General features: G+C 41.3%; 2 protein-coding genes across 2 annotated transcripts in view; both read left to right on the forward strand.

The window, feature by feature from the left end:
- The window catches only part of LOC141336661 (uncharacterized), an 8,573-nt gene extending 5,498 nt beyond the window's left edge, over nucleotides 1-3,075 (forward strand). The window contains exons 7-8 of the mRNA XM_073842412.1: nucleotides 2,844-2,945; nucleotides 3,061-3,075. Coding sequence (XP_073698513.1) covers nucleotides 2,844-2,945; nucleotides 3,061-3,075 — 117 coding nt within the window. The remainder of the gene's footprint in view (nucleotides 1-2,843; nucleotides 2,946-3,060) is intronic.
- Nucleotides 3,076-4,463: 1,388 nt separating this feature from the next.
- LOC141336863 (uncharacterized) lies at nucleotides 4,464-22,136 on the forward strand. The gene is made up of 4 exons (XM_073842616.1): nucleotides 4,464-4,524; nucleotides 4,950-5,282; nucleotides 5,386-5,693; nucleotides 21,852-22,136. The coding sequence occupies exons 1-4, from the start codon at nucleotides 4,464-4,466 to the stop codon at nucleotides 22,134-22,136; spliced, it is 987 nt and encodes a 328-aa protein (XP_073698717.1).
- The last annotated feature ends 1,745 nt before the right edge of the window (nucleotides 22,137-23,881 follow it).

Below are 23,881 nucleotides of genomic sequence, written 5' to 3' on the forward strand. Positions count from 1 at the left end.
ATTTATCTAACGTTTTAAAGCACAAATTAATGTGAAAGAAAAATGTCTAAGATGCTGTGTTGAAAATGTGTTGAATGAAAATATTTAAATTCTAATCAATTAATAAAAAAAATATGAGCAAATTAAGCTAGTTTAATCCTGTTGCATCTGTGTCCAATTGAAGGGCCCAGTGATTCAATAACTCACTCAAAAACATAAAAGACATTCATTTGTCACCACCTACTGGCATAAAAATGTAATCAGCAGAAACTGTCAATAATTAATTAGAGCAAATCTCTTTAATTAACAAATTCAAAAGAAATCTGTTGTAAAACGTTTAACGTGTCTTAGTGGAAATGAGTGTGGTAATAAACACACACACACACACACACACACATATTCAGATTATATAATATAAACTGTACAGTGTACAGGCAAGCGGGTGAACCCGCAATATGAACGCAAAGCGCTGAAATTAATGTAATATTAATTAAATAAATTTATAATATACTGTAGGTTAGGCCTAATAATTGTAATGATTTTATGTCAAACAACGAATACATTATATAGAGAAATTGAGCAAAGTTTCAATGGAGTTTTAAGTAACCTCTGTTTTAAAGCGCTCCAATTGGATCTCGAGTCATTTCATTCAAAATGGGACTTCAATGAGCGTTTCATGAATCATTTGATTTCGATCGGGAGGTATAGCGGCTTCGCAGGATGTATGTGTGTGTGTGTGTGTGTGTGTGTGTGTGTATATATATATATAAACTGTATACAAGATTTTGACCTTTTTCATTTTCAATCATTTCACTCTTTTTTTCCATTAAGCCACCCCCAATTTATTAATAAGGTGTGTAGCTACTGAACTTGGAGCTCCAAACAGTTTTAAACCAAGGTAATTCGTTCTGGAATGTCCCGTTTATCTTTGGAACACTCCTGGAAACCGAACTTCAAAGGCGTATGCCGAATCATGATTCAAAACGGAAGGCGTGGAGTGGTCATGTGATCAATGTGTTTAAGTCATAAATTCGACTTTTTAAGTCATAATTATGACTTAAGTCATAATTTCGACTTTTTAAGTCATAATTTCGACACAGTACGTCATAATTTCGAATTTTCGAATTTAAGGCATGGATTTTTTTTCTGACCTGGCGGAAACGGGCTTCCATAGATGTCACATGTCACCGCTTCCGTGTCCAAATGCTCTATCAGATGCTAGAAGAAAACAGCAAACGGTTCTAATATACACTTACAATGTGATATAATACCACAATTCTCCTTTAACTCCACACTAAAATCCCAGATAGCCAGACAATGAAAATAAAAATATAAATTAATTTTTATAAAAATTGTTTGTGTTTGGGACGCTGCAGCAGCTGCAGTGATGCACTGACTTTACTAATCAACGATTTTCTCTTTCATTAAATTGGTCATCGGATGCAAAACTAACTTTTAGATGTTGTTTGCACATTAATGTGTGTTGTGAACACAATCATTCTACAATGTAACAAATCCATCCATAGATATTTTTTGTATCTTTAAAAGTAATTTCCCCTATTTAAAATCAGCTCATTCTCTGTTTCTTGTCACAGTTGATTGACATGATCATCTTATCTTAGCCCCGCCCTCACCGAGCTGATACAGTGTCAATATGACCGCCATTCTGTGAATCAGGTGCAGAGAAAGGTTCAGGTGTTCAGTTGTTGGATGTAATACTGAACACAGCGGTCATCATTTACTGAAGATGCAGAGGAAAACGTTACTTAAATTTTTAAAATGAAAGCGATCCTGGTCTGCATATGCCTTTCTGTGTTGTGCGAATCATTCCTAATGCAGCTTCACCCACATCAGATGTGAGTATAAAAAGGTTTTTTTGTGAATGGCCTTTCTTCGGGGCCTTTTGACAAGGCAAAAGGCAGAGTTTTTTTTTTTTATTATTACACTACAACATAATTTTTAACCCAATTTAAAGATATGTACATTTCCTGAAGAAAATGTGAGTGGTGCTTGCAGTTGCAAAACTCGGCCCTCGGTTGGAAAGGTGTTGATATGGAGTTGCTATGGCACCCAGGATGATTGTTAGGGCCGTTACTAGGGTACCTAGGGTGGTTGCTAGGGTGTTGCTATGTGGTTGCTAGGGTATCTAGGTTGGTTGCTAGGATGTTGCTATATGGTTGCTATGGTACCCGGGGTGGTTGCTAGGGTGTTGCTATGCGGTTGCTAGGGTACCCCGGGTGGTTGCTAGGGCCGTTGCTATGGTAACTAGGGTGGTTGCTAGGGCGTTTCTATGTGGTTGCTAGGGTACTCGAAGTGGTTGCTATGGCCTTTGCTAGGGTACCCAAGGTGGTTGCTAGGGTGTTGATATGCGGTTGCTAGGATAATCGAAGCAGGTAAAAAAGTGGATATTTTTAACCAAAGTATATTATAAAATTTTCATTAAGACCCTAAAGAATCATATGAACTTTTGGAAAACGGGCATCCGAAGGCCCCTTTAAAACCCACATTTAACAAGGAGAGTTTGAGTTGTGCGTTATCTCATTTTGAGAAATGGCTCTAGTCGCTCTTTATCATCAATCACTACTTTCCAGCAAACACCATGCCTTAAGTTAGGGGTAATCTTGTCGGTCAAAAACACAAGCTTTGATCAGTCAGTGTGTTCCCTCCGTACCATTCGGTGGTAACAAGCCTTTTTTTTTCTATTTGCCGTCTTTGTAGTATTTCATGCTTCCTTAGGTGTGTCTCATCTTGTATTTATAGTTCTTGTGTTTCTCTTGCTGCTTTGTCAGTGGTTGATTGTAATGGTTGGCTGTTTGTTCGTGTTTCTGTCATGTGTTATGATCCTCAAACACTGGTGGCTGTAGAGCTTGGGCTGCTTGGAGAAGTTTGCTATCCAGTGTGACTTGAACGTTGGGGCGAAGGTCAGCATCCCAAGACTGGCAGTCCCAGACTCCTCTGTGTTCCCAGTAATGGATTAACTGTAATTTTGTGTGTCTGGGCCACACACACTTTCCCCAAGGCAGTGGCATCCATGAAGGGTTGTACCTGAACTCCCTGTGCCCTCTGTTGACTCTGTTTCAGCCACAGACTTCCTGAACTCTGTGTGTTCTACAGTTTTTATATTCAGGCTATTTCAGACTGGTTCTGGTAGAAACCACTACATCGTAGACATAAACAGAGATGCAGTTCTGTTTATTAACCACTAGAGTGCCGTAAGTTATGGGACTGCAGCTTTAACTTCGACAGCTGATGACGTAGAACAAGTACACAAGGGTGTAAGATTGCAGTAGACAGCCATTGTATTTATCCCTAATCAAACAGACTTGATTTAGTCATCGGCTCATCAATAGATACTCCAATGGTAGAGACAGTCAGCATGTGCAGTGTTGAAGAGGTTCCAGGAACAGGTACGTGTTAAGGTCACATAAACGTGCAGAAATGAATGTGCTTTAGCTACATCAGGTTCATCATTCCTGCTCCTGGAGAGACACTTTGAAATAAACACTTTAGATTCACTGAACCAAGGAAACTAACAGTGAATTTGTAAATGGTGTGCAGCAAACATTAATATGGAAGAAAGAAGCTGAGTTGAAGTTGTAAACCGGGTTAAAGAAACGAGGAAATGATGTATGCATGTGTGAGAATTCACAGCCATACGTCTAAACTAAGTTCAGAGATGATCTCATATCTGTAGGGGGTAAAGCAGTGTGGTCAAACTAACTGAGTTTACACGGCCAGCAGTAAAAGAAACACAAAGAGACAAAAGACAACCATTAGTGTTTAGGGGGGAAATAATGTGTGTGTTTGTGAGCTGATCTTATTCAAACTAGGATTGTACAAACGTCTTGACTCTGCAAAAGTTGCAAAAACTTAGAGACACTCCAATCCAATCCAATCTGGTTCTAACTTGACCTGTGGTGTCACTGAATAGCATGGTTGACTCTTTAAAGTAACAAACCAGTTAATGTATGATTTACATTTTTAGAATGTAATGTTGTGCAGTAAACTGCCAAAAGAAGGGATTGAAACTAACAGTAATGTAAAGAACAGCCTATAGATCAACAATGAGCAACAATATGCAGTTCTCACAGTGAAGAACATGTTTCACATCTGCTGTCGTGTCAAAGTCTTGTGTTCACAGAATGACTGAAGGTTAAGTCTCCTTGAGCTGTTAGCATTGTGCTCTTGAACATCAACCACAAGTTGATCTTGAGGGATTGTTCCTGTTATAGTATAAGTGTATTGGAAATTACACATCACTGAAAAAGACATATTAGTAATAAGATCTATTTGAATTCAACAAAATATTTACAAGACATACAAAGCACCACTATGACTGGCATAATGTGACTATATCAGCACAGCAGAATTTAAAAATTTGGTCGATCAGATCATAGGAAGCTGATGACCACAGGAAGAGCTGCTAGTATTTAAAGACAGAGTTGTGAGCATATAATGAAGAGGAAGACTGACAGAAAGAGAAAATGGCTGATAAGTGTCATCTGTGTCTGCTGGGACTGATCTTTCTCTCTTCACTTCTCACAGGTAAACACATTTATGCATGCTCTTTAAACTCCTGTAAAAGAGTTCAGTTTATATCTGTATCCAATAAAGTTTCATTCAAAATATAATAATAATAACAACATAACATCTCTTCCATCTTTATTTCACCGTCTAACTCTATCATTATCCTATTTCTATTATTTTAAAAAACATTTTCTATTATATCTTTTTATATCTTTTTTTATTTTTAGTAACTAGCTCTATTGCTCTATTCTATCTGCGTATTTATTTACTATATCATTAAAAAAAAAACTTGCTATGCTGCATTCAGCTAATCTGAGACTTGTCATAGCACTTACATAGCATTGCTCTTTTTTATTTTAATTGATTCCATTGTCATTATTTGTAAGTAAAAGCATCTGCTAAATACATAAATGTAAATTTACATGTAATATATTGTGTTTCAGGTACCAGTGGAGTGGATGATGTTCATGTGTTCATCAGTTCTGGTGAAAATGTCCGTCTGCCCTGTAATAAGGCTCTTCATGACTGTAAATCAACTGTATGGAACTTTAATAACAGACATTCAGTTGCAACAGTTGAACTGATTGGTTTAGGGATAAAGAAGAAAGACACAGAGAGTCATGAGAGACTGAGTCTGGGGTCTGACTGCTCTCTGAACATCAAGAACATCACAAAAGAAGATTATGGATCTTACACCTGCCAACAATGGACGGGTGTGAATGGACAACTCCAAAAACAAGCAAATGATACATATGTTTGTCTGCATGTTCTTCTTGGTAATTTTATGATTATGTGGTCAATTTAAAAAGATACAATTCTTTATTTAAACTCTCATGATGATGTAAAAGTGTGTGATTTGTGTGTTATTTTGTGTTTCAGTGTCTTCATCATCCTCACAGACTGAGATCAGTCCAGGCAGCTCTGTGACTCTCTCCTGTCAGATGTATTCATATTCATATGCTGGCGTCTCTTGTGATTATTGGATCCGTTCTGAGGGATATCAGCTGTTCTGGGTGAATCAGACTGGTGTTAAACTGACGATATCAGACTCCAGATATCAGATATCAGCTTCAGGACGCTGTATCATCACTCTGACTACAACACTCCTGAATGAAGATGACAACAGAGAGTGGAGATGTGAAGTTACTCACAGAAATCAAGTCAAGGCTTCAGTCACATATTGTCACGTATCAGTCGTTCCTCACTCAACTCATCTTCACAGATCACCGTCACCTGGATCTAATCACCCGCGCACCTGTCCTCAATCATCCTCCTCACTATATGAACTCTCTCCACACACCACTCATGGTCCGGGCTCGTTGACTCGTTCTAGCGAAAGCGGACTGCTAGTGTCTCTCTACGAGTCTCACTATCTGAAATACTTACCTAATTGTACTTACCTGATCTCTGTCTCGTTCCAGTCCTCCCAGTTCCAGTCTTCTGTGTCTTCTCAGTCTCCAGTCGTCAGTGGTGTGTGCCGTAAGCTGACTTCCACGTCAGCGGAGGGTGGCGAATTCACGGACTCTCAGTATCCCTCCGTCAGTCGTTCTTGGAATCCTCCCGTCTCGCCACCTGCAAAGAAAAGGACCTGTCATTCACTCCACGTCTTCACCCGGCTCCGAATTCATCAGTACTAGTCATGCTCACCTTCACGAACTCACCATTCACCTCCGGCACTGCTGCTTGTATAAATAAAACACCATTCGTATAACACTTACCTTGTTGTCCCGTCTGCTTCATAACAGAAGCCCGGACCTTTAACAGTCAGCAGCATGTGCAACCACGATCCAGAGCCCAGTCAACAGCTATCTACCTTCAGCACGGAGCGCCAGCCAGAGCCCGCCGCAGCCGCAGCGCCAGGATCCATCGCATTTAAAGCGACAGAGGACGTCGTGACTGACCAGGTGTGTGAGCCGGCTAGCGTCACCGTGGGGATACTCGTGGAGATCGAGGGCTTGGAGGAAAGCCCCGCCCACACTCCTAACCCTGAGGGTGAGCTGAGACTGCGCTGTGGAGGATATTATGAGGAATTACTGGAGTTATTTGAAGCAGATTTAATTGACTGGTTTGGAGAAATAATGTCCTACCCTCCTGAATCCCCGCTGGTTCCGCCCAGCCGTCCTGAGTCCCCGCTGGTTCCGCCCAGCCGTCCTGAATCCCCGCTGGTTCCGCCCAGCCGTCCTGAATCCCCGCTGGTTCCGCCCAGCCGTCCTGAATCTCCGCCAGTCTCATCCAGCCTTCCAGAGCGCCCTCCAGTGACTGCGCCGCCAGAGCGCCCTCCAGTGACTGCGCCGCCAGAGCGCCCTCCAGTGACCGCTCGCCCAGAGCTAGTTCCTTCAGTGTCTCCGCTGGAGACGCCCAGCCCTCCTGAATCTCCGCTGGGGTCGTCCAGCCGTCCAGAGCCCGCTCCTCAAGAGCGCCGTCCAGAATCTCCGCTGGTTCCGTCGAATGCTCCAAGATCTCCGAAGTTCCCACCCAGCCTCCCTCTCCAGCCTCCACGCAAGCCAGCCAGTCCTCCAGCCCTGTCTCCGCTGCCGCCCGTCTGTCCCACAGCTCACCCTCAGGCAGCGCCACCTAGGAGTGTGGTGCCATCGTGGGACATCCAGGCTCCAGCTGCGCCAAGGCGGATCATTCCCCAGTCCCTGCCTACATCCTCCGAGTCCTGGACTCCACCTCGGTCCTCCGACCCTTCGGCTCTGCCTTGGCTCCTGGCTCCCTCATCTCCACCGTGGCCCGTCATCCCACCAGCTCCACCGGGCTCCCTCGTCTCTCCGGCTCCGCCTTGGTCAGTCGTTGACCATCCGTCGCCAAAGGACTCCACTCCTCCGGCTTCACCTCGTCATTCCGTCCCTCCGGCTCCGTCAGGCTCCTCCTTCCCTCCAGCTCCGCCTATGTCCTCTGTCGCTCCGGTGTCACTGCGGTCTTCCGGAGCCCCAGCTCTGCCTCGGTCCCCTGAGCCTGCTGCGTCACCTTGGCCCTCCAGACCTGCGGTGTCACCCTGGCTCTCCGTCTGCTCGGCTGCTCCTGGCTCATCTTCCCCAGAGGCTTCGTCTCCGTCGCTCGTCCCCAGGGTGTCGTGGGCCAGTTCTCCACCATGGCTCCTCCCTCCCTCGACTCCGCCCTGGGGTGTCATCCTGGCTGGGCTCTGGACCACCATCCGGCTCCTCCTACTCCTGACTACACTCTGGCTCCTTCCTCCCTCCACTCCACCCTGGTCTCACGTTCCAGATCACATGTCCAGCTCCCTTTCGTCACCTGCTCCACACCCGCCTCCTGAACCCCCACCCTCCCTCCGCTGGTGTATCCATTTCGGCGCGAGGACGCGCCGTTCCGGGAGGGGGGCCATATGTCACGTATCAGTCGTTCCTCACTCAACTCATCTTCACAGATCACCGTCACCTGGATCTAATCACCCGCGCACCTGTCCTCAATCATCCTCCTCACTATATGAACTCTCTCCACACACCACTCATGGTCCGGGCTCGTTGACTCGTTCTAGCGAAAGCGGACTGCTAGTGTCTCTCTACGAGTCTCACTATCTGAAATACTTACCTAATTGTACTTACCTGATCTCTGTCTCGTTCCAGTCCTCCCAGTTCCAGTCTTCTGTGTCTTCTCAGTCTCCAGTCGTCAGTGGTGTGTGCCGTAAGCTGACTTCCACGTCAGCGGAGGGTGGCGAATTCACGGACTCTCAGTATCCCTCCGTCAGTCGTTCTTGGAATCCTCCCGTCTCGCCACCTGCAAAGAAAAGGACCTGTCATTCACTCCACGTCTTCACCCGGCTCCGAATTCATCAGTACTAGTCATACTCACCATCACGAACTCTCTATTCACCTCCAGCACTGCTGCTTGAATTAATAAAACATCACCTGTATTATACTTACCTTGTTGTCCCGTCTGCTTCATAACACATATACTGTCAAGAGTTCAGGTGAAAAAAAAAATGTCATGAATTGGTAATGGAGGAGTCTCTGATTAAAATATGATTGTAATATGATCATAATTTACAGTATGATTAATCTGAACTAATATGAACTAACATTCATCTTTACAGCTCAAGATACAACAACGAAAGCAGTGATTCCAGTCCTCACCACAAACTCTCAGGATCATGAATCTAAAGGTGCATCTTTCTCACATCATTGTTTTGCAGTGACTCTCAGATACTGTTTTCTTCTATGAACTAGTGTGCTTTGATGTTTAATCAGTAAGATTGTTTTGAAATGCTTTTATTTAGTTTAAAATGGAACAAAGTCACACTTCTGGTGCTCGCAGTTAAAGATGACCAGCCTACAAGAAATAGCTTATAAATCTCTCATTATGCTATATTTAATCTGTTTGTCAACATGTTTTCTCTCAGTTAGGACAGGTTTTATTTTTATTTTTTAAACGCATTGATCGTAGGCCTCATTGATCTGAGGATAAAGTTAATCTTTGTCTGTGTATGTGTTTGTGTTTTTGGCCAATATGAAGTTATCACCAAATATGATGTTTTCTGATGCTTCCAAAAAATATACAAGACAAACTATTTTTTAAACCGGCTAAAATCACTCCACTCTCCCATATGACCTTTTTTATACTTTGATTTTACAGATTTGTAACTTTTATGCAGTTTTGGAAATATCTGGGTGCACTTTTTATGTACATTGATTTTGCTGCAGTGTATATAGTTATGTGAGTAGTCAGTAGTATGTTTGTAGTTGTTGGTTTTAATATTATGGTCAGTATTGGTGAGACCCATTTTCATAATCTTGCTTAGGGGCCCACAAACCCATGGGACGGCACTGATTGAAAACAGCAAAGTATACATAGTACAATATTCTCAATAGTAGTAAACAGTCATAGCTTTGCCTTGTTTTAAATCTCTCTCTCTCTCTCTCTCTCTCTCTCTCTCTCTCTCTCTCTCTCTCTCTCTCTCTCTCTCTCTCTCTCTCTATCTCTCTCTCTCTCTCTCTCTATCTCTCTCTCTCTCTCTCTCTCTCTCAGTTCTCAGTTCAAGTAGCTTTATTGGCATGACATTTGTTACAGTATTGCCAAAGCATTTTATATACAGAGTATAATAACATCAAGTTAATAAAACAGACAATAAATTTGAGAAAATATATTAAATTAAATACAATAAATAAACATAAAAACAGCAGACAGTATTTCTAAGATTGATTATAATAATGACAAATACATAGTGAACAATATTTGAAATTAAATATAAATAATTAACCATTTCGTATGGTGTGTATAGTATATACATATTTTGCAGCTAGTTTGACTGTCACATCATGCTCTCCGAGTATATAATGTAATTTCTCTGAGTCATTTAGAGACAAAAATGAACAATTCAATGCTTCAAATTGTGGAAAGAAGATTTGCCTTGTAGTGGTGTATTTGGGGCAGACAAGAAGAAAGTGTTTCTCATCCTCTATTTGACTCAAGTTACAGTGTTTACACATTCGCTGTTCTCTAGGAATCCATGTTTTTTTGTGTCTTCCTTTTTCTATTTCTAAATCATGGTCACTGAGTCGATATTTTGTAAGAATTTGCCTTTCTTTGATGTGTTTAATTGATAAGTAATCTGCCAATTTGGTGGTTCTGTTTAGGGCCGAATAACACTGGAGTTTGGTTTGGAGATTAAATTCATTTTTTAATTTTTCATCATAATTATACTTTAGATCTTTGTCTCTCTCTCTCTCTCACTCTCTCTGCGTATGTGCGAGTGATGTGGTGTGAGTAGAGCGTTTTGGATAGAGCGTGCTTGGAAAAATTGTTTCTATCCTTAACTTTTTTCTCTTTCTTTCTCACAATTAGCTAAGATTGTACTGGACTGTGGTTTTAACATTGTATTGAATGTGTTAAACCATTCGCCTCGTTAGCCGCGTGTCGGTATGGCGTGTGAGTCTAGTCAGGGTACCTCACACCTGTCACCACGTAATGGCTGCAGGTGTGTACCTGAGGCTGGCGTGAGTTTAGAGGAAGTTCTAGTGGTGGTGGGAGAAGTAGTTGGCTTTGAAAATATTCTCTCAGCATCACAAATGAATAAGGCAGTTGTCGTATTCTTAAAAACTGAGCAGTTAGTAAATCAGATCACAGAAACTAGTTTGTGGATCAAAGAAACATTTGTGCCCGTAACTCCATTAACTCCATCTTTCTGTCCTCCTCTATCATGTGTTTCCAACTCATTCCGGTAGTCTCTACACATCACTCTAACATCACACGCACACATCGACGCAATCTTTCTAACCTGCGTCCTATCGACACCTCTTCCACTGAACCCTTCTCTTTCACGGTTGGGCTCTGGAACTGTCAGTCAGCTGTCAACAAAGCTGACTTTATTTCAGTCTTTTCTTTACAATCTAGCCTGAGCATTCTAGGTTTGACTGAGACCTGGATTCGTCCAGAAGATTCTGCAACCCAAGCCGCTCTATCTAATAACTTCACCTTCTCTCACACCCCTCGTCAGACTGGAAGGGGTGGGGGTATGGGATTTCTCATTTCTAACAACTGGAAATACTCAACCCATTCTCCTCTATGCAATCATAACTCATTTGAATCTCATACAATCACTATAATATATCCTATCAAACTCCATGTTGTGGTAATCTACCGCCCACCTAGTCAACTTGGCTTCTTCTTAGAAGAGCTTGATGGGCTGCTGTCCTCTTTTCCAGATGATGGCAGTCCACTTCTAGTCTTTGAGGACTTCGACATTCACATTGACAAACCCTATGCTGCAGACTTCCATTCACTCCTAGCTTCATTTGATCTAAAACGCTACATACACTCATAAATCTGGCAACCAACTTGATCTCATTTACACACAAAATTGTATTTCAGATAACATTGTGGTCAAACCCCCACACATCTCTGACCACTTCTTCATTATCCTTAACCGACAGCTTGCTACTTGTGCACCCAGGGGCGTGTTTTGTGTTTTGGGGGCCCTTGGCAGATAGTCCGGGCAGGGGGCGGGGGGGGGGCTAGGTGTATTTTGCGAATGTTTCTGTGGTAGGGATGAGTATCGTTTACATTTTATTGATCCTGTTATACTACCTTCTATAAGTTGGTAAAAAAAATAATGTAAAACGATGTTTAAAATTTTATTACTGCAGTTTACAAATTTAAATGTTTAATCATGCTGTGTACTTTTGTTATCACAATAGGCCAATTATATGAGCACACCGTCTCTGGAGAGCGCAGAAGTGCTGAATGGTTTAAATACTGGCCAAACTTGAAAATAAATGCAAATTATAAACTTTAGTGACGATGCATGTAAACTGTGACAATTCCTATTTCAACCTGCCAAACCTCTTACAGCAGGCACGTCCGGTTATGAGAACAGCTTCTAAATCACAATTAACACATAAGTATATGGAGATAAAACAATGCAGGTATCGATAACAGTATTGCTTGTCCTAAAGCTTATAAGTAGTCCGGTATTAAACCAATTACAAAAATGACCGGTTATCAATTCCCATTGGAAGAAATCGCGTTCCATGGGGGCTCCCTGGACCATGGGGCCCCACGCAATTGCGTGGTGCCTAAACACTGGTTTACTGTGTGCACCCCCAACACCTCTACTTGTTACTTTTAGACGAAACCTACGCTCTCTCTCACCCTCTCACCTTTCAGTCATATTTAAATAGCAATTTCAATTACCACGTCTGCTTTTTCACTTTCTCTGCGTCGCGTATGTAGCCAGCCAAAACTCAAATGGAATCGCAATTCCCTTTGCATTTCCATTTCCGATGCCTTACACGGAAACCTGTCAATCACCTCTTGACCGTCGACTGTGAGTGACGTCAGGTCCCAACACGAACACGCCCCATAGCATAATCCCACCCTTGACACTGATTGACAGGTTTCCGTGTAAGGCATCGGAAATGGAAATACAAAGGGAATTGACCATATGCACGAAATATTTCCTTGTTTAGTCAAGCCAGCTCAGTCATTTTCGGTCAACTGTACTGTGCCGTATTATGAGCGTACTTTGTTCGTAATCCATTCACAATTGAAGAAAAGCGTTGTTTGTCTAAGAGGACCAAACGTCCATGTATACCGTTTCAAGAATGACAAATGCCAGTTTATGAAATACATAGTATTTCATGAGTTATGAAATACATAGTAGAGTCCGGTTGAGTGAACGCTGTGCGAATTGTTTGCCGCTGCTCTCCGGTCTTATTGTTTTGTTTTATTAATTTGTTTATTTTATCACGATCTGTTTTTAAACTGTTTTCAATTTGATGATAACCGAGAATTTTGTCTTCGGGTTGAGTTCCCCCTCGATCGGTGCAATATGAAATTCAAGCAGTCTGCAACCTAATGCTAAAGCTAACCTGGGAATTCCTCTCCGTTGTTGCCGTCGGAGTGGTGCCAACACCGGGCATGGTGTTTTGGACGTCTTCTGGATTAACATACTACCATTTGGGTATCTGCAACTCGGTGCTGAGATTCATCGGAGTCTCTGCTGCTGAATTTTCCTCGGATTCCTGCTATACCTGGGCGGCATTCTGGATTATTGATCTGGACTTCTGAGCATAGTCTAATGTTTTGTCAGAGGTAACGTTACGCCGTTAATCTTCCCACGATCTCCCTTGGATTTGCCCGGTGAGTGTCTGTTCCATGGGACTATTACTATGAATTTGAACTCTGTCTGCTGTCTACTTCTGTCTGTTCTCCGAATTATCGTCACTTGGAACAGTGAACGACAATTCGCTATCTCATCTCTTATGACAACTGCGACGATGTCATTTACATACACGTCCTCTGAACTAATCTGACTGAATGATCGGTCAGTTATGCTGCCATCAGACATTTATCTACGATGCTCTGGTTTGGGGGTTCTTCGTCGACCACGATATCTTCACCGCGGCGTTCGTTCTACCCAGCGTACACAGCTGACTATAACTGTATCTGACAATATTCCTGTATTATTGTCTAATGAGCGGCTTTCGCGAACTTGAATCTCCTTCGCTCGCTGTCAGAGGCGTCCCAGCATGACTTCTTATTGCAAGAGCCAAATCAGCTTGAGATTAAAATGGCCTTGATAAATGCAAGATCAATATTGAACAAAACATTTTTATTGAATGACTTCTTTTTAACCAACAACCTGGACTTCTTATTCATTACTGAAACCTGGCTCACGGCAGATGACCTAAGCCCTCTATCTGAACTTTCCCCTGTGTACTGTAACTATCTTAGTTGCCCAAGAACTTCTAGTCGGGGTGGAGGAGTTGCTGTCATTTTTAAGGATACCTTTAAATGCAAACCTCTGCCTGTTGAGGCTTATTCTAGCTTTGAGGTTTTGATGTGCACAGTGGAATTTTCTACTCCTCTGCTTTGTGTTTTGATATACAGACCTCCAAAAGCTAACAATGATTTTATAAAGGAGTTTTCCGATTTCTTATCAGACGTGGTCCCACGTGCCGATAATCTCTTGATTCTTGGTGATTTTAACATACATCTGTGCTGTCCTTCGAGACCTATTTCAAGAGATTTTGCACAACTTTTGGACTCTTTTAATCTTTTTCAACATGTCTCAGGTCCCACACATAAGCGGGGTCATACTCTTGATCTTGTATTATCATCAGGTTTCTCTGTTAGTAACGTAACTATTAGTGAGACTGGATTGTCTGACCACTGGCCGGTTTTGTTTGACAGTGTGGTTGCTTTTCCTAGCCCTGTAAACCAGTCTTCTACCTACCTTTCTCGATCTATTAATTCCTTTACGGCCTTGCAGTTCACTGAAGCTTTTGCAGCTTTGTCTGCTCACAGTAGTGCCCTGGTAGCACAGGATACAAATGCTGATAAGTTGGCTAACAGTTTTAACTACTCTTGCTTAGATATCTTATATGTAGTTGCCCCCCTCAAACCCAAAAAGACCAAATCAAAAAAGCAGCCATGGTTTAATAACAGCATCAAAGCTTTAAGAAAAGATTGCAGAAGGGCAGAAAGAAGATGGAAAAAGGATAAATTACAAATTTCATATCAATTACTGCAGTGCACCTTGTCTACTTTTCAGGAAGCCGTTTCTCTAGAACGGGCAAAGTACCTTTCTGATTTAATTTAAAAAAACTCCCATTGTCCAAAGATTTTGTTTTCTATATTAAACGCTGTGTTAAATCCCTCCAGATCAACAGGCCTAGATCCTAGCTTGGAGTTATGTGAGAAGTTTTGCAACTTCTTCATTAACAAGATTGCTTCTATTAGGGTGCAGATTTCTTGTAATGTATCCCAGAAGCCTCACTATGAAAATACTAGCTCCTCTGTGCTTCCAAATTTTCAAGCCATCTCACTTTCTGAGTTGTCAGACACTATTTTAAATATGAAATCAACTACTTGCTCTTGTGATGTTATTCCTACAAAGCTGTTGAAGGATGTCCTGCCAGCTGTTTTGCCCAGCTTACTCTCTATTATTAATAGCTCTGTACAGAGAGGTACTGTCCCTTCTTGCCTTAAACATGCCGTGATCCAGCCTTTGCTCAAAAAAAACAAATCTTGATCCCACTGATTTAAATAATTATAGGCCAATTTCAAAATTGCCTTTCCTGCACAAAGTTTTGGAAAAGGTTGTATTAAACCAGATCTCCCCATACCTAACGTCTAATAATATTCTGGATCCCTTTCAGTCTGGTTTTAGAGCAAAACATAGTACCGAGTCTGCTCTTCTAAGATTAGTAAATGATCTCTTGTTATCTGCAGACTCAGTTAACTGCACTATTCTTCTGCTACTGGACCTGAGTGCAGCTTGCGATACAGTAGATCACCACATTTTGTTAAAAAGATTACATTCTGAGGTTGGTATTTGTGGTACTGCATTAGACTGGTTTGTATCGTATCTCACAAATAGGAGTTTCTCGGTGGAAATGAATGAATTTTCATCTAACTCAGTTCCCATCACTTGTGGGGTACCTCAGGGTTCTATCCTAGGTCCACTTTTATTCTCTCTGTATTTGCTCCCGCTTCGTCCTATATTTGAGTCTCATCAAGTTTCATACCACATTTATGCTGATGACACTCAGCTTTATTTTCCTCTAAAATCAGGTTCTGATTCACTGTCCTCCTTACTGGCTTGCTTAGAGGACATTAAGAATTGGACGGCAATTAACTTCCTACAGTTGAATCAAAAAAAGACTGAAGCTATCTTGTTTGGCCCTTTTCATCATTTACATAATTTGAGACCTTCATTGTGCCCCTTTGAAGGAAACATTCATGATAAAGTAAAAAATTTGAGAGTCATTTTTGATCCTGAACTCAAATTTGACAAACAAATAAACTCTGTAGTTAGAGCCAGTTTCCTGCAGCTTAAGGGGCTTCGCAAGCTTAAAAGTTTTCTTAGTTTTAAAGACTTAGAAGTTGTTATTCACGCTTTCATTTCAACTAGGTTGGACTATTGCAACGCTCTTTACGCTGGAATCAACCAGTTTTCATTATCGCGGCTACAGTTAGTACAGAATGCTGCTGCTCGTTTTCTGACAGGGGTAAAAAAGAGGGAGCACATCACCCCTGTGTTAGCTTCACTCCACTGGTTACCTGTGAAGCTTAGAATTGATTTTAAAGTTTTAGTTTTTGTTTTTAAAGCACTTCATGGTCTTGCCCCCACTTACATTTCAGATCTCCTCCATTGCTATTCCCCTGTTAGAACGCTTAGATCATCCTCCCAGTTGTTATTGACTGTCCCAAAATCTCGGTTAAAATCTAAAGGGAACAGGGCTTTTTCGGTTCATGGTCCTATGCTCTGGAATTCTTTGCCCTTATCTATCAGATCATCCCCTACATTATCTTGTAGAAATTAACTCAAATTTAATGTTGATTCGGATATAGAATCGAATCTAAACTTCAGGGAAATCAATTTAGAATTAATAGTTTATATTTCCTGACCGGTCGTCCACCGAATCGGTCAAATCAATACACTTTATCAATTCCAAAGTCTATTCACGCTCATTGGCAGGAGCGTAAATAAACTTAAATATTAATTTGGGAAACTAAAGCCAGGTAGCTTGATCTAGGCAAAATAGTACTTTGTGAACACAAAAGGCAAGACAATTCTCTCAATGAAAACAATGATTTATTGAAAACTACACTAGGATTACAAAGCTAAACTACTCAAAACACGAACACACACACACACACACACACACACATTCACACGCACACTCATACAGTTTCAGAGATGGGATTTTATGAGTTTTGAGAAAACCCAAGACTTGTTATGTTACCGTTACTAGCTTCTCAAATCACAACCTCAGAAAGTCATCAAGCAGAGATCTGACTTAAACAAAACGCACCTGGGGGGTGTTCCATAAAACAAGTTTACCAAATAAGCCAGGCTTATTTCAGTTAGTCTGACTTATTGTCACTTGATTTGGTTCAAAATAAGTCAGACTAACTGAAATAAGCCTGACTTATTTGGTAAACTTGTTTTATGGAACACCCCCCAGATTTCAACAAGAAATGGGAGACCTTGTTTACTTGCTCTTGGCCGGAATGGGGATTCCGTCCGGGCTGGAGGCTCGTCTCAGCGGATGACTTGGTTGGTTGCTTGCTAGTCGGTCTTTCGGGATGACGTCTTTGGGAATTCCTCAGGATGAGGGTTGGACAACCGGAGTTGCTCTCAGAGTTCGATTGGCGCCTGGGTTGCGAGGCGCGTAGGCTCTGAAGGTTCAAATCGAGATGCGAAAGTCTTTTGCAGTTTCTTGTGAGTTCTGGAGGGCAAGAATGCCTTGTAGTTGGAACGAGCAGGCGATCTTCGGCAGAGAAAGTTTAGAGTCTTTCAGGATGTTTCCAGGGCTCTTCTCGCTCAGTTCGGTCAGTTCAAGTCAGCACTTCAAGCACAATTCAAGCCAAATTTCTGGTTCGGGTCAGTAAGTTTTAAAGGGTCTTCCTAAGTACCACCCCGAGAGCTGCGAACCAATGGGGTGGCCACGGGGCGGGGTCCCGCACCCATGCCACTCCTCCTGGCATGTAATTTTATTTGGGATATAGATTTCTCTGCGATTTAGTTATTAACTTCTGTTAACTAGCGTAATGCATACAATACACACAAAATGAAATTCTCATTCACTCCTGCAGTCGTTATGATCTTTCGAAAGAGACTAAATACAGAACTATAAGGTTACACATGGGATACACGCTAAATAACTTGATTAATTAAGGCACAAGGTATAGTAAAGTACATGAATACACGACACCCATTGACATACAGAAAGGAGGGTGTCCTATCCTTTTGCATAGTAAGTTCGAGTGATCGAAATAGCGTTCTTGGTATCTTTTTTTCTCCTGTATCATATTTGTCCGCACATTCTTTGTGCGGTGGGGTATTTCTGGGTTTTGAGTGGAAAAACCCCACGCTGCTTGAGCGGAGGTCAGTAAGAGTTCGGCGGGCCAGAACGGGCAATCTGGAATCGATCAATGTTCTTTGTTTATTCGTGACTCAGTTTATGATGGTCTCGGCCAAAGTGCGCGAGACAACTGGCTCTTCGTGGAATGTCGAGGGGGGAAGACGATCTTTGGGGAATTGTCCTTTTCCGGGAGTTTCACCAGGATCAAAAGATTGTAGTCATGAATTAGCAATTAGCTAGTTTACGCTGAACACAAATCACTGTTGTCTCCCTAATGGGATTAAGTTTATGGCCGCTCTGTTCCCTGCGGCGTAGCAAACGGACCATCGGGTAGACATCGTGACGCCAGTGTTTTCGCGCCGTTTCGGCAAATGGTTCAGACAAAAGAATCTTGATCTTCACATGGAGTATGGAGATTTGTTCATTACTTATGGTTTTGCGTAACTAAAATCCTACAATCTTCTTTTAAATCGTCTCTTAAAACCTATCTTTTTTCTCAGGCTTTTGTTTAATTTGAACATATTATGTTGTATCTATGTTGTCTTGTGATGTTTGCATTTCTTATTTATTTTTTCATGATTTTATATTCTATTTGTCTTAATGCTTTGTTAGTTGATTTTTGGTTGTGCAGCACCTTGGTCAGCACTCGTTGCTTTAAAGGTGCTATATAAATAAACTTGACCTTGACTTGACCTTGACCTTAAAAAAATCTGCGAGTAAATCGGCTAAATATGCGCAATGAGTCATTGCTGTGATTGACAGTAATAACCGGACCAAACAAATGACAAGCTGATGTAAATAAAAAAAAGAGCTTAAATGATTCACACTAAATTCAGAGTAACACTACAGCAGTAACAAGTATGTGTTGGTAAAATATAGGCTATTTAATAGATTTTACAGTTCAAGATAAAACTTAAAAGTAGTTATTCAATTTTATAAAATATTTCAAATTCCTATCGATTCATATTGAGTGCATTATTTAATTATTATACCATATATTTAACGTATTTGAAGTGAACTATACTTTAGTATTTAAATAATTCACTCTTATAGGCTGTTTGTGTGTGAGCTATGAATTTCTGCACTTGCTATACTATATAATGTTACTTAAGGGCGGTATTTATTACTACAATTTATTATACTAGTAATTTTATAATAAATCGAAAAGCAAGACATCTTGAAAAATATAGGGAAAGGCAGCTGCATAATAAATAATCCTCTGCTGCCATCTATTGGTTATATGGGTAATTGCATATAATTTTAGCCAAAAAATATACGTTGTTTTCCGTGAAAAGTCATTTTTTTCCGATGCCTTTTTTATGAATGAAAAGTGAGTCCTTGAAGTACATTTTATTTCACAGCTATAGAGTTAGAAAATAATAAAGGCTTTCAAAGCTTTGGGGCATGTTCGTGTTGGGACCTGACGTCACTCACAGTCGATGGTCAAGAGGTGATTGACAGGTTTCCGTGTAAGGCATCGGAAATGGAAATGCAAAGGGAATTGCGATTCCATTTGAGTTTTGGCTGGCTACATACGCGACGCAGAGAAAGTGAAAAAGCAGACGTGGTAATTGAAATTGCTATTTAAATATGACTGGGTCAATACTCGTAAGATATGGGAAACGCAAATGCAAACGGACTTTGCATTTCCATTTTAAATTTGACAGTCACTGTGCGTTCGCTTAAACGAAAATGCAAACGGTAATGTGCGATTTGCATTTGCGTTTGGATTATGTCACATTTTATGCGTCCTCAAATTGAAAACGCAAATGCAATTTGCAATTCCGTTTGAATAATGTCCGCAATATCATTCCATACGCAAGCTTTTCAAAACGTTTAATTCACTGCTTTGCCCCCCTCCTCCACCTCCCACCACTTCTATAACAGCTGATGATTTCGCCCACATTCTTCACAGACAAAACTACATCTATCAGTAAGAACTTCTCAGCTCCACACATACAGGAACTACAATTGACAACACTCACGTCTGGAACTCCCCTCTTTTCCTTCTGTCCTTACTCTGAGGTAGAAGGAGCCAAACTTCTCTACTCCAACCATCCGACAACATGTCCTTTAGACCCTATCCCCTCACACCTTCTCCAAGAAATCTCTCCCACAATCACACACATCATCAACACATCTCTTCTCACAGGCACTTTCCCCACTACATTTAAGCAGGCCCGGGTAACCCCACTGCTCAAAAAACCTACAGTTAACACTTCACTCATCGACAACTACAGACCTGTCTCTCTCCTTCCATTTATAGCAAAAACACTGGAAAGAGCCGTTTTAAACCAGCTATCTTTATTTCTCTCACAAAACAATCTATTGGATGCTAACCAGTCAGGGTTCAGAAGTGGCCATTCAACTGAGACTGCTCTACTGTCTGTCACTGAAGCCTTGCGGACTACTAAAGCTGATTCCAAATCATCAGTACTCATCTTGCTGGATCTATCTGCAGCTTTTGTCACTGTGAATCATCAGATCCTCCTGTACACTCTATCATCGCTGGGCATCACATGGACTTCACTTCCCTGGTTCAAATCCTACCTCTCTGATAGGACTTTCAGAGTGGCCTGGGGAGGGGAGGTATCCAAAACTCATCAACTGGTCACTGGGGTTCCTCAGGGATCAGTTCTTGGACCCCTCCTCTTCTCCATATACACTACATCTCTGGGCTTCATCATACAGGCACATGGCTTCTCCTACCGTTGCTATGCTGATGACACACAGCTCTATTTTTCATTCAAACCAGATGATCCATCGGTAGCTGCACGGGTCTCAGGCTGCCTGGCGGATATCTCTGCATGGATGAAGGAACACCATCTACAGCTCAATCTAGCAAAGACTGAACTCCTCATCTTTCCTGCCACTACATCTTTACAACATGATTTCCCCATCTAGTTAGGTTCATCAACAATTACCCCATCGACTTCATACAGAAATCTGGGTGTAATCTTTGATGACCAATTGACTTTTAAAAATCACATTGCCAAAACTGCTCGATCTTGCAGGTTTGCATTACACAACATCAGAAAGATCAGGTCCTTCCTAACAGAGCATGCTACACAACTCCTGTTCCAGGCCCTGGTCATTTCCAGGTTGGACTACTGCAATGCTCTTTTAGCCGGTCTTCCAGCATGTACAATCAGGCCTCTACAAATGATTCAGAATGCAGCAGCACGACTGGTCTTCAATGAGCCCAAAAAGGTTACAGCCCGCATCAAATTCAAGACACTGATGCTGGCATATAGGACAGCCACCGCTCAACCCCCGCTTACCTCCATTCACTACTACGAATCTACACTCCCTCCAGAAGTCTGAGATCCTCTAGTGAAAGAAGCCTCATTGTACCACCACAGAGAGGTACTGTATGAAATTACTTTTCAGAACATTCTCGTTCAACGTTCCTGCCTGGTGGAATGATCTTCCCACCCCTATCCGGAATGCAGACTCCTTAACAGCGTTCAAGCAACTGCTGAAAACCCATCTTTTTTGACACTACGTGACTCTATAAAAAAAAAATGTTCTCCTCACTTTCTTGATCCTCCCTTTCTAGCCTGTTCTCCTCTCTTTCTTGATCTGCACTCTTCTAACAGCGCCTGATATATGGTATTTTTGAGCACTTCCTATGTTGATCTGCCTCCTTAGGATGAATCACTTGCTGTATTCCCAATTGTAAGTCGCTTTGGATAAAAGCATCTGCTAAATGAATAAATGTAAATGTAAATGTACCACCATTTGTCTCTAATGAGGCCATTGTAAAAGAGTTAAGTCGTTTTGGTAAAATCGCTACTCCTATTAGGAATATACCATTAGGATGTAAAAACTCTGCGCTCAAACATGTTTTGTCTTTTAGGCGGCAAGTTTTATTTCGTGTGAGTCACGGTGAAGGCTCGTATCAAATGTTTTGAATGTGGTGATATAGGCCATAAATGACAATTTTGTCCTCATAAGCAAACAGAAATTGAACAACAACCAACAGCTATACCTTAAACCGTATCATCTAATAAGGACGCTAGCGAGATTGTGGCCGATACTGCAGGAGATACAGTAACATGGAAGAAAAAACAAGTAGCAAAGAAGCGGAGGCTGCTGCGAGAGAATAACGGGCACAAACAGGTGAGTGAAAGCAATGATGATGCTGAGAGCAGTGAGCAGGTTGGAAACAGCGCTGCTGTTGTTATGAGTGTAAGTGATGTTGTTGCAAAGGTGGTGGAAAATGAGAATGTGACTGATGTACACATGGTAGAAAAAGATGATGATTTAGATGTACTCAATGTACTGAAGACAGTATGAGAGATGACGAACAGTGGTCAGAAGGTTCAGGGATGTCTAAGGTGGTTAGTGAGGACTTGTATACTGTGGATCAAATTAATGAGTTTCTTGATGAAACTAAAGGAAAAAGTACTGAAGTCAGTGAGTTTTTTTTCCAGATTTGGAGAAGTTTATCTCATCTGTTGTAAGAGCAAGGACAGTTTGTAGTTTTGATGAGCTATCGCAACAGAAACATTTTAGATTAAAGATAACAGATCACTGATATCCGAAAGAGAATGAATGTTGGAAAAGGGAAACTAAAGAAGGGGACTTCTTAACAAATCACTATGGCAAGATTGTCTTTTTTTCTGACTGTGATCATTGAACTCTTTCTCGTCCTTTTGGAAACAATACGGGTGGGTTCCTTAAATGTTAATGAGATGAGGGATAGGAAGAAGGCTAACACAGTTTTAGAATTTATCAGGATAAAAAATCTGGATGTGATTTTCTTACAAGAAACCCATAGTGATGTGGTTAATGAGGTTGATTGGCGACTGTGGTGGAGTAATTAGTGTTTTCTTACCCATGGAACAAATCTGAGTGCAGGAGTTGCAATACTGTCAAAGCTAAGATTTTGTACAAAAAAGAAATTGAACCATGAAGGTTATTAGCAGTTAAAGCTGAAATAAAAGGTTTTTTTATTTTTGTCTTTGTGAATATTTATGCACCAAATAAAGAAACTCATAGAATACTTTTAAAAAAAACTTTTTAAAAGAACAAGAAAGTGATTTCATATTTTTAGCTGGTGATTGGAATTGCACACTCAATGCATTACTTGATGGAAATTGAGAGGAACCTAATTTTTTTAGTCACGAGTGTTGACTAATGTCTTGAAACTTTTAATTTACAGATATATGGAGGGAAAATAATCCTTTAACAAAACAATATACTTGGGTAAAAGTGAATTATGAGAGAATCTCGGCAGCACGTCTAGATAGATTGTATTTATCAAATAATATGAAAAATAGAATGACATACAGATATCATCCCTACTTCTTTTACTAATCATAAACTTTTTGTACATTGGCATCAAAGAAAAATAAAACTGCTTATTGGCATTTCAATGTAAAATTAAAGCTGCAAGCAGCGATGAACGGGCCCTCGCACCCGGGCTCACCGCCGACCGGTGGCTTTAGGAAAACGGCAAACGGTGGGCATTATGCTTTTAAAACAGTAAATGTAGGAAAAATAGATCAAAGTCACTTAAATGTGCCAAACCTCCTGCTGCCAGCTGGTGGCGCTATGCCTGTAACTGATTATTGACATGTAGATGTGTTCAGGCCAGCACTTTCATCAAACATATGAAGTCTGGTGCAGATTGACCTTGGTATGTTTAAGTTAGTGCAAGATATGATATATCCTGCTGTCAATAGGTGGCGCTATGATGATATCTGAATATTGGCCTTAAGATATCTTCAGGCCAGGACTCTTATCAAACATGTGAAGTTTGAGGCAGATTGGACATTTTATGGCTGAGTTATAACAACTTCTATGTCCATGACCAAACATCAAACTTTGTCAGGCCACCACGGACATGCCCTTCAACGAAAACTCAAGATCTTCGCAATTTAACATCACTTAAGCCTTTTTATTAGACTGACCGATTTTAGTGTTGATCTGTATAAATCTCTTGGAGGAGTTTGTTGTAGAGTACAGCATGACACTTCCTGTTGCCAGCAGGTGGCGCTATGACTATAACTGAATATGGGAATGTAGATGTCATCAGG

Source organism: Garra rufa, chromosome 1, assembly GCF_049309525.1.
Source record: "Garra rufa chromosome 1, GarRuf1.0, whole genome shotgun sequence".
NCBI lineage: Eukaryota > Metazoa > Chordata > Actinopteri > Cypriniformes > Cyprinidae > Garra > Garra rufa.

Coding starts and splice junctions, on each gene's coding strand:
- LOC141336863 (XM_073842616.1), top strand. CDS start 4,464: ATGGCTGATAAGTGTCATCTGTGTCTGCTGGGACTGATCTTTCTCTCT. Junction 4,525..4,949: donor TCTCTCTTCACTTCTCACAG/GTAAACACATTT, acceptor ATTGTGTTTCAG/GTACCAGTGGAGTGGATGAT. Junction 5,694..21,851: donor CTTCAGTCACATATTGTCAC/GTATCAGTCGTT, acceptor TCATCTAATAAG/GACGCTAGCGAGATTGTGGC.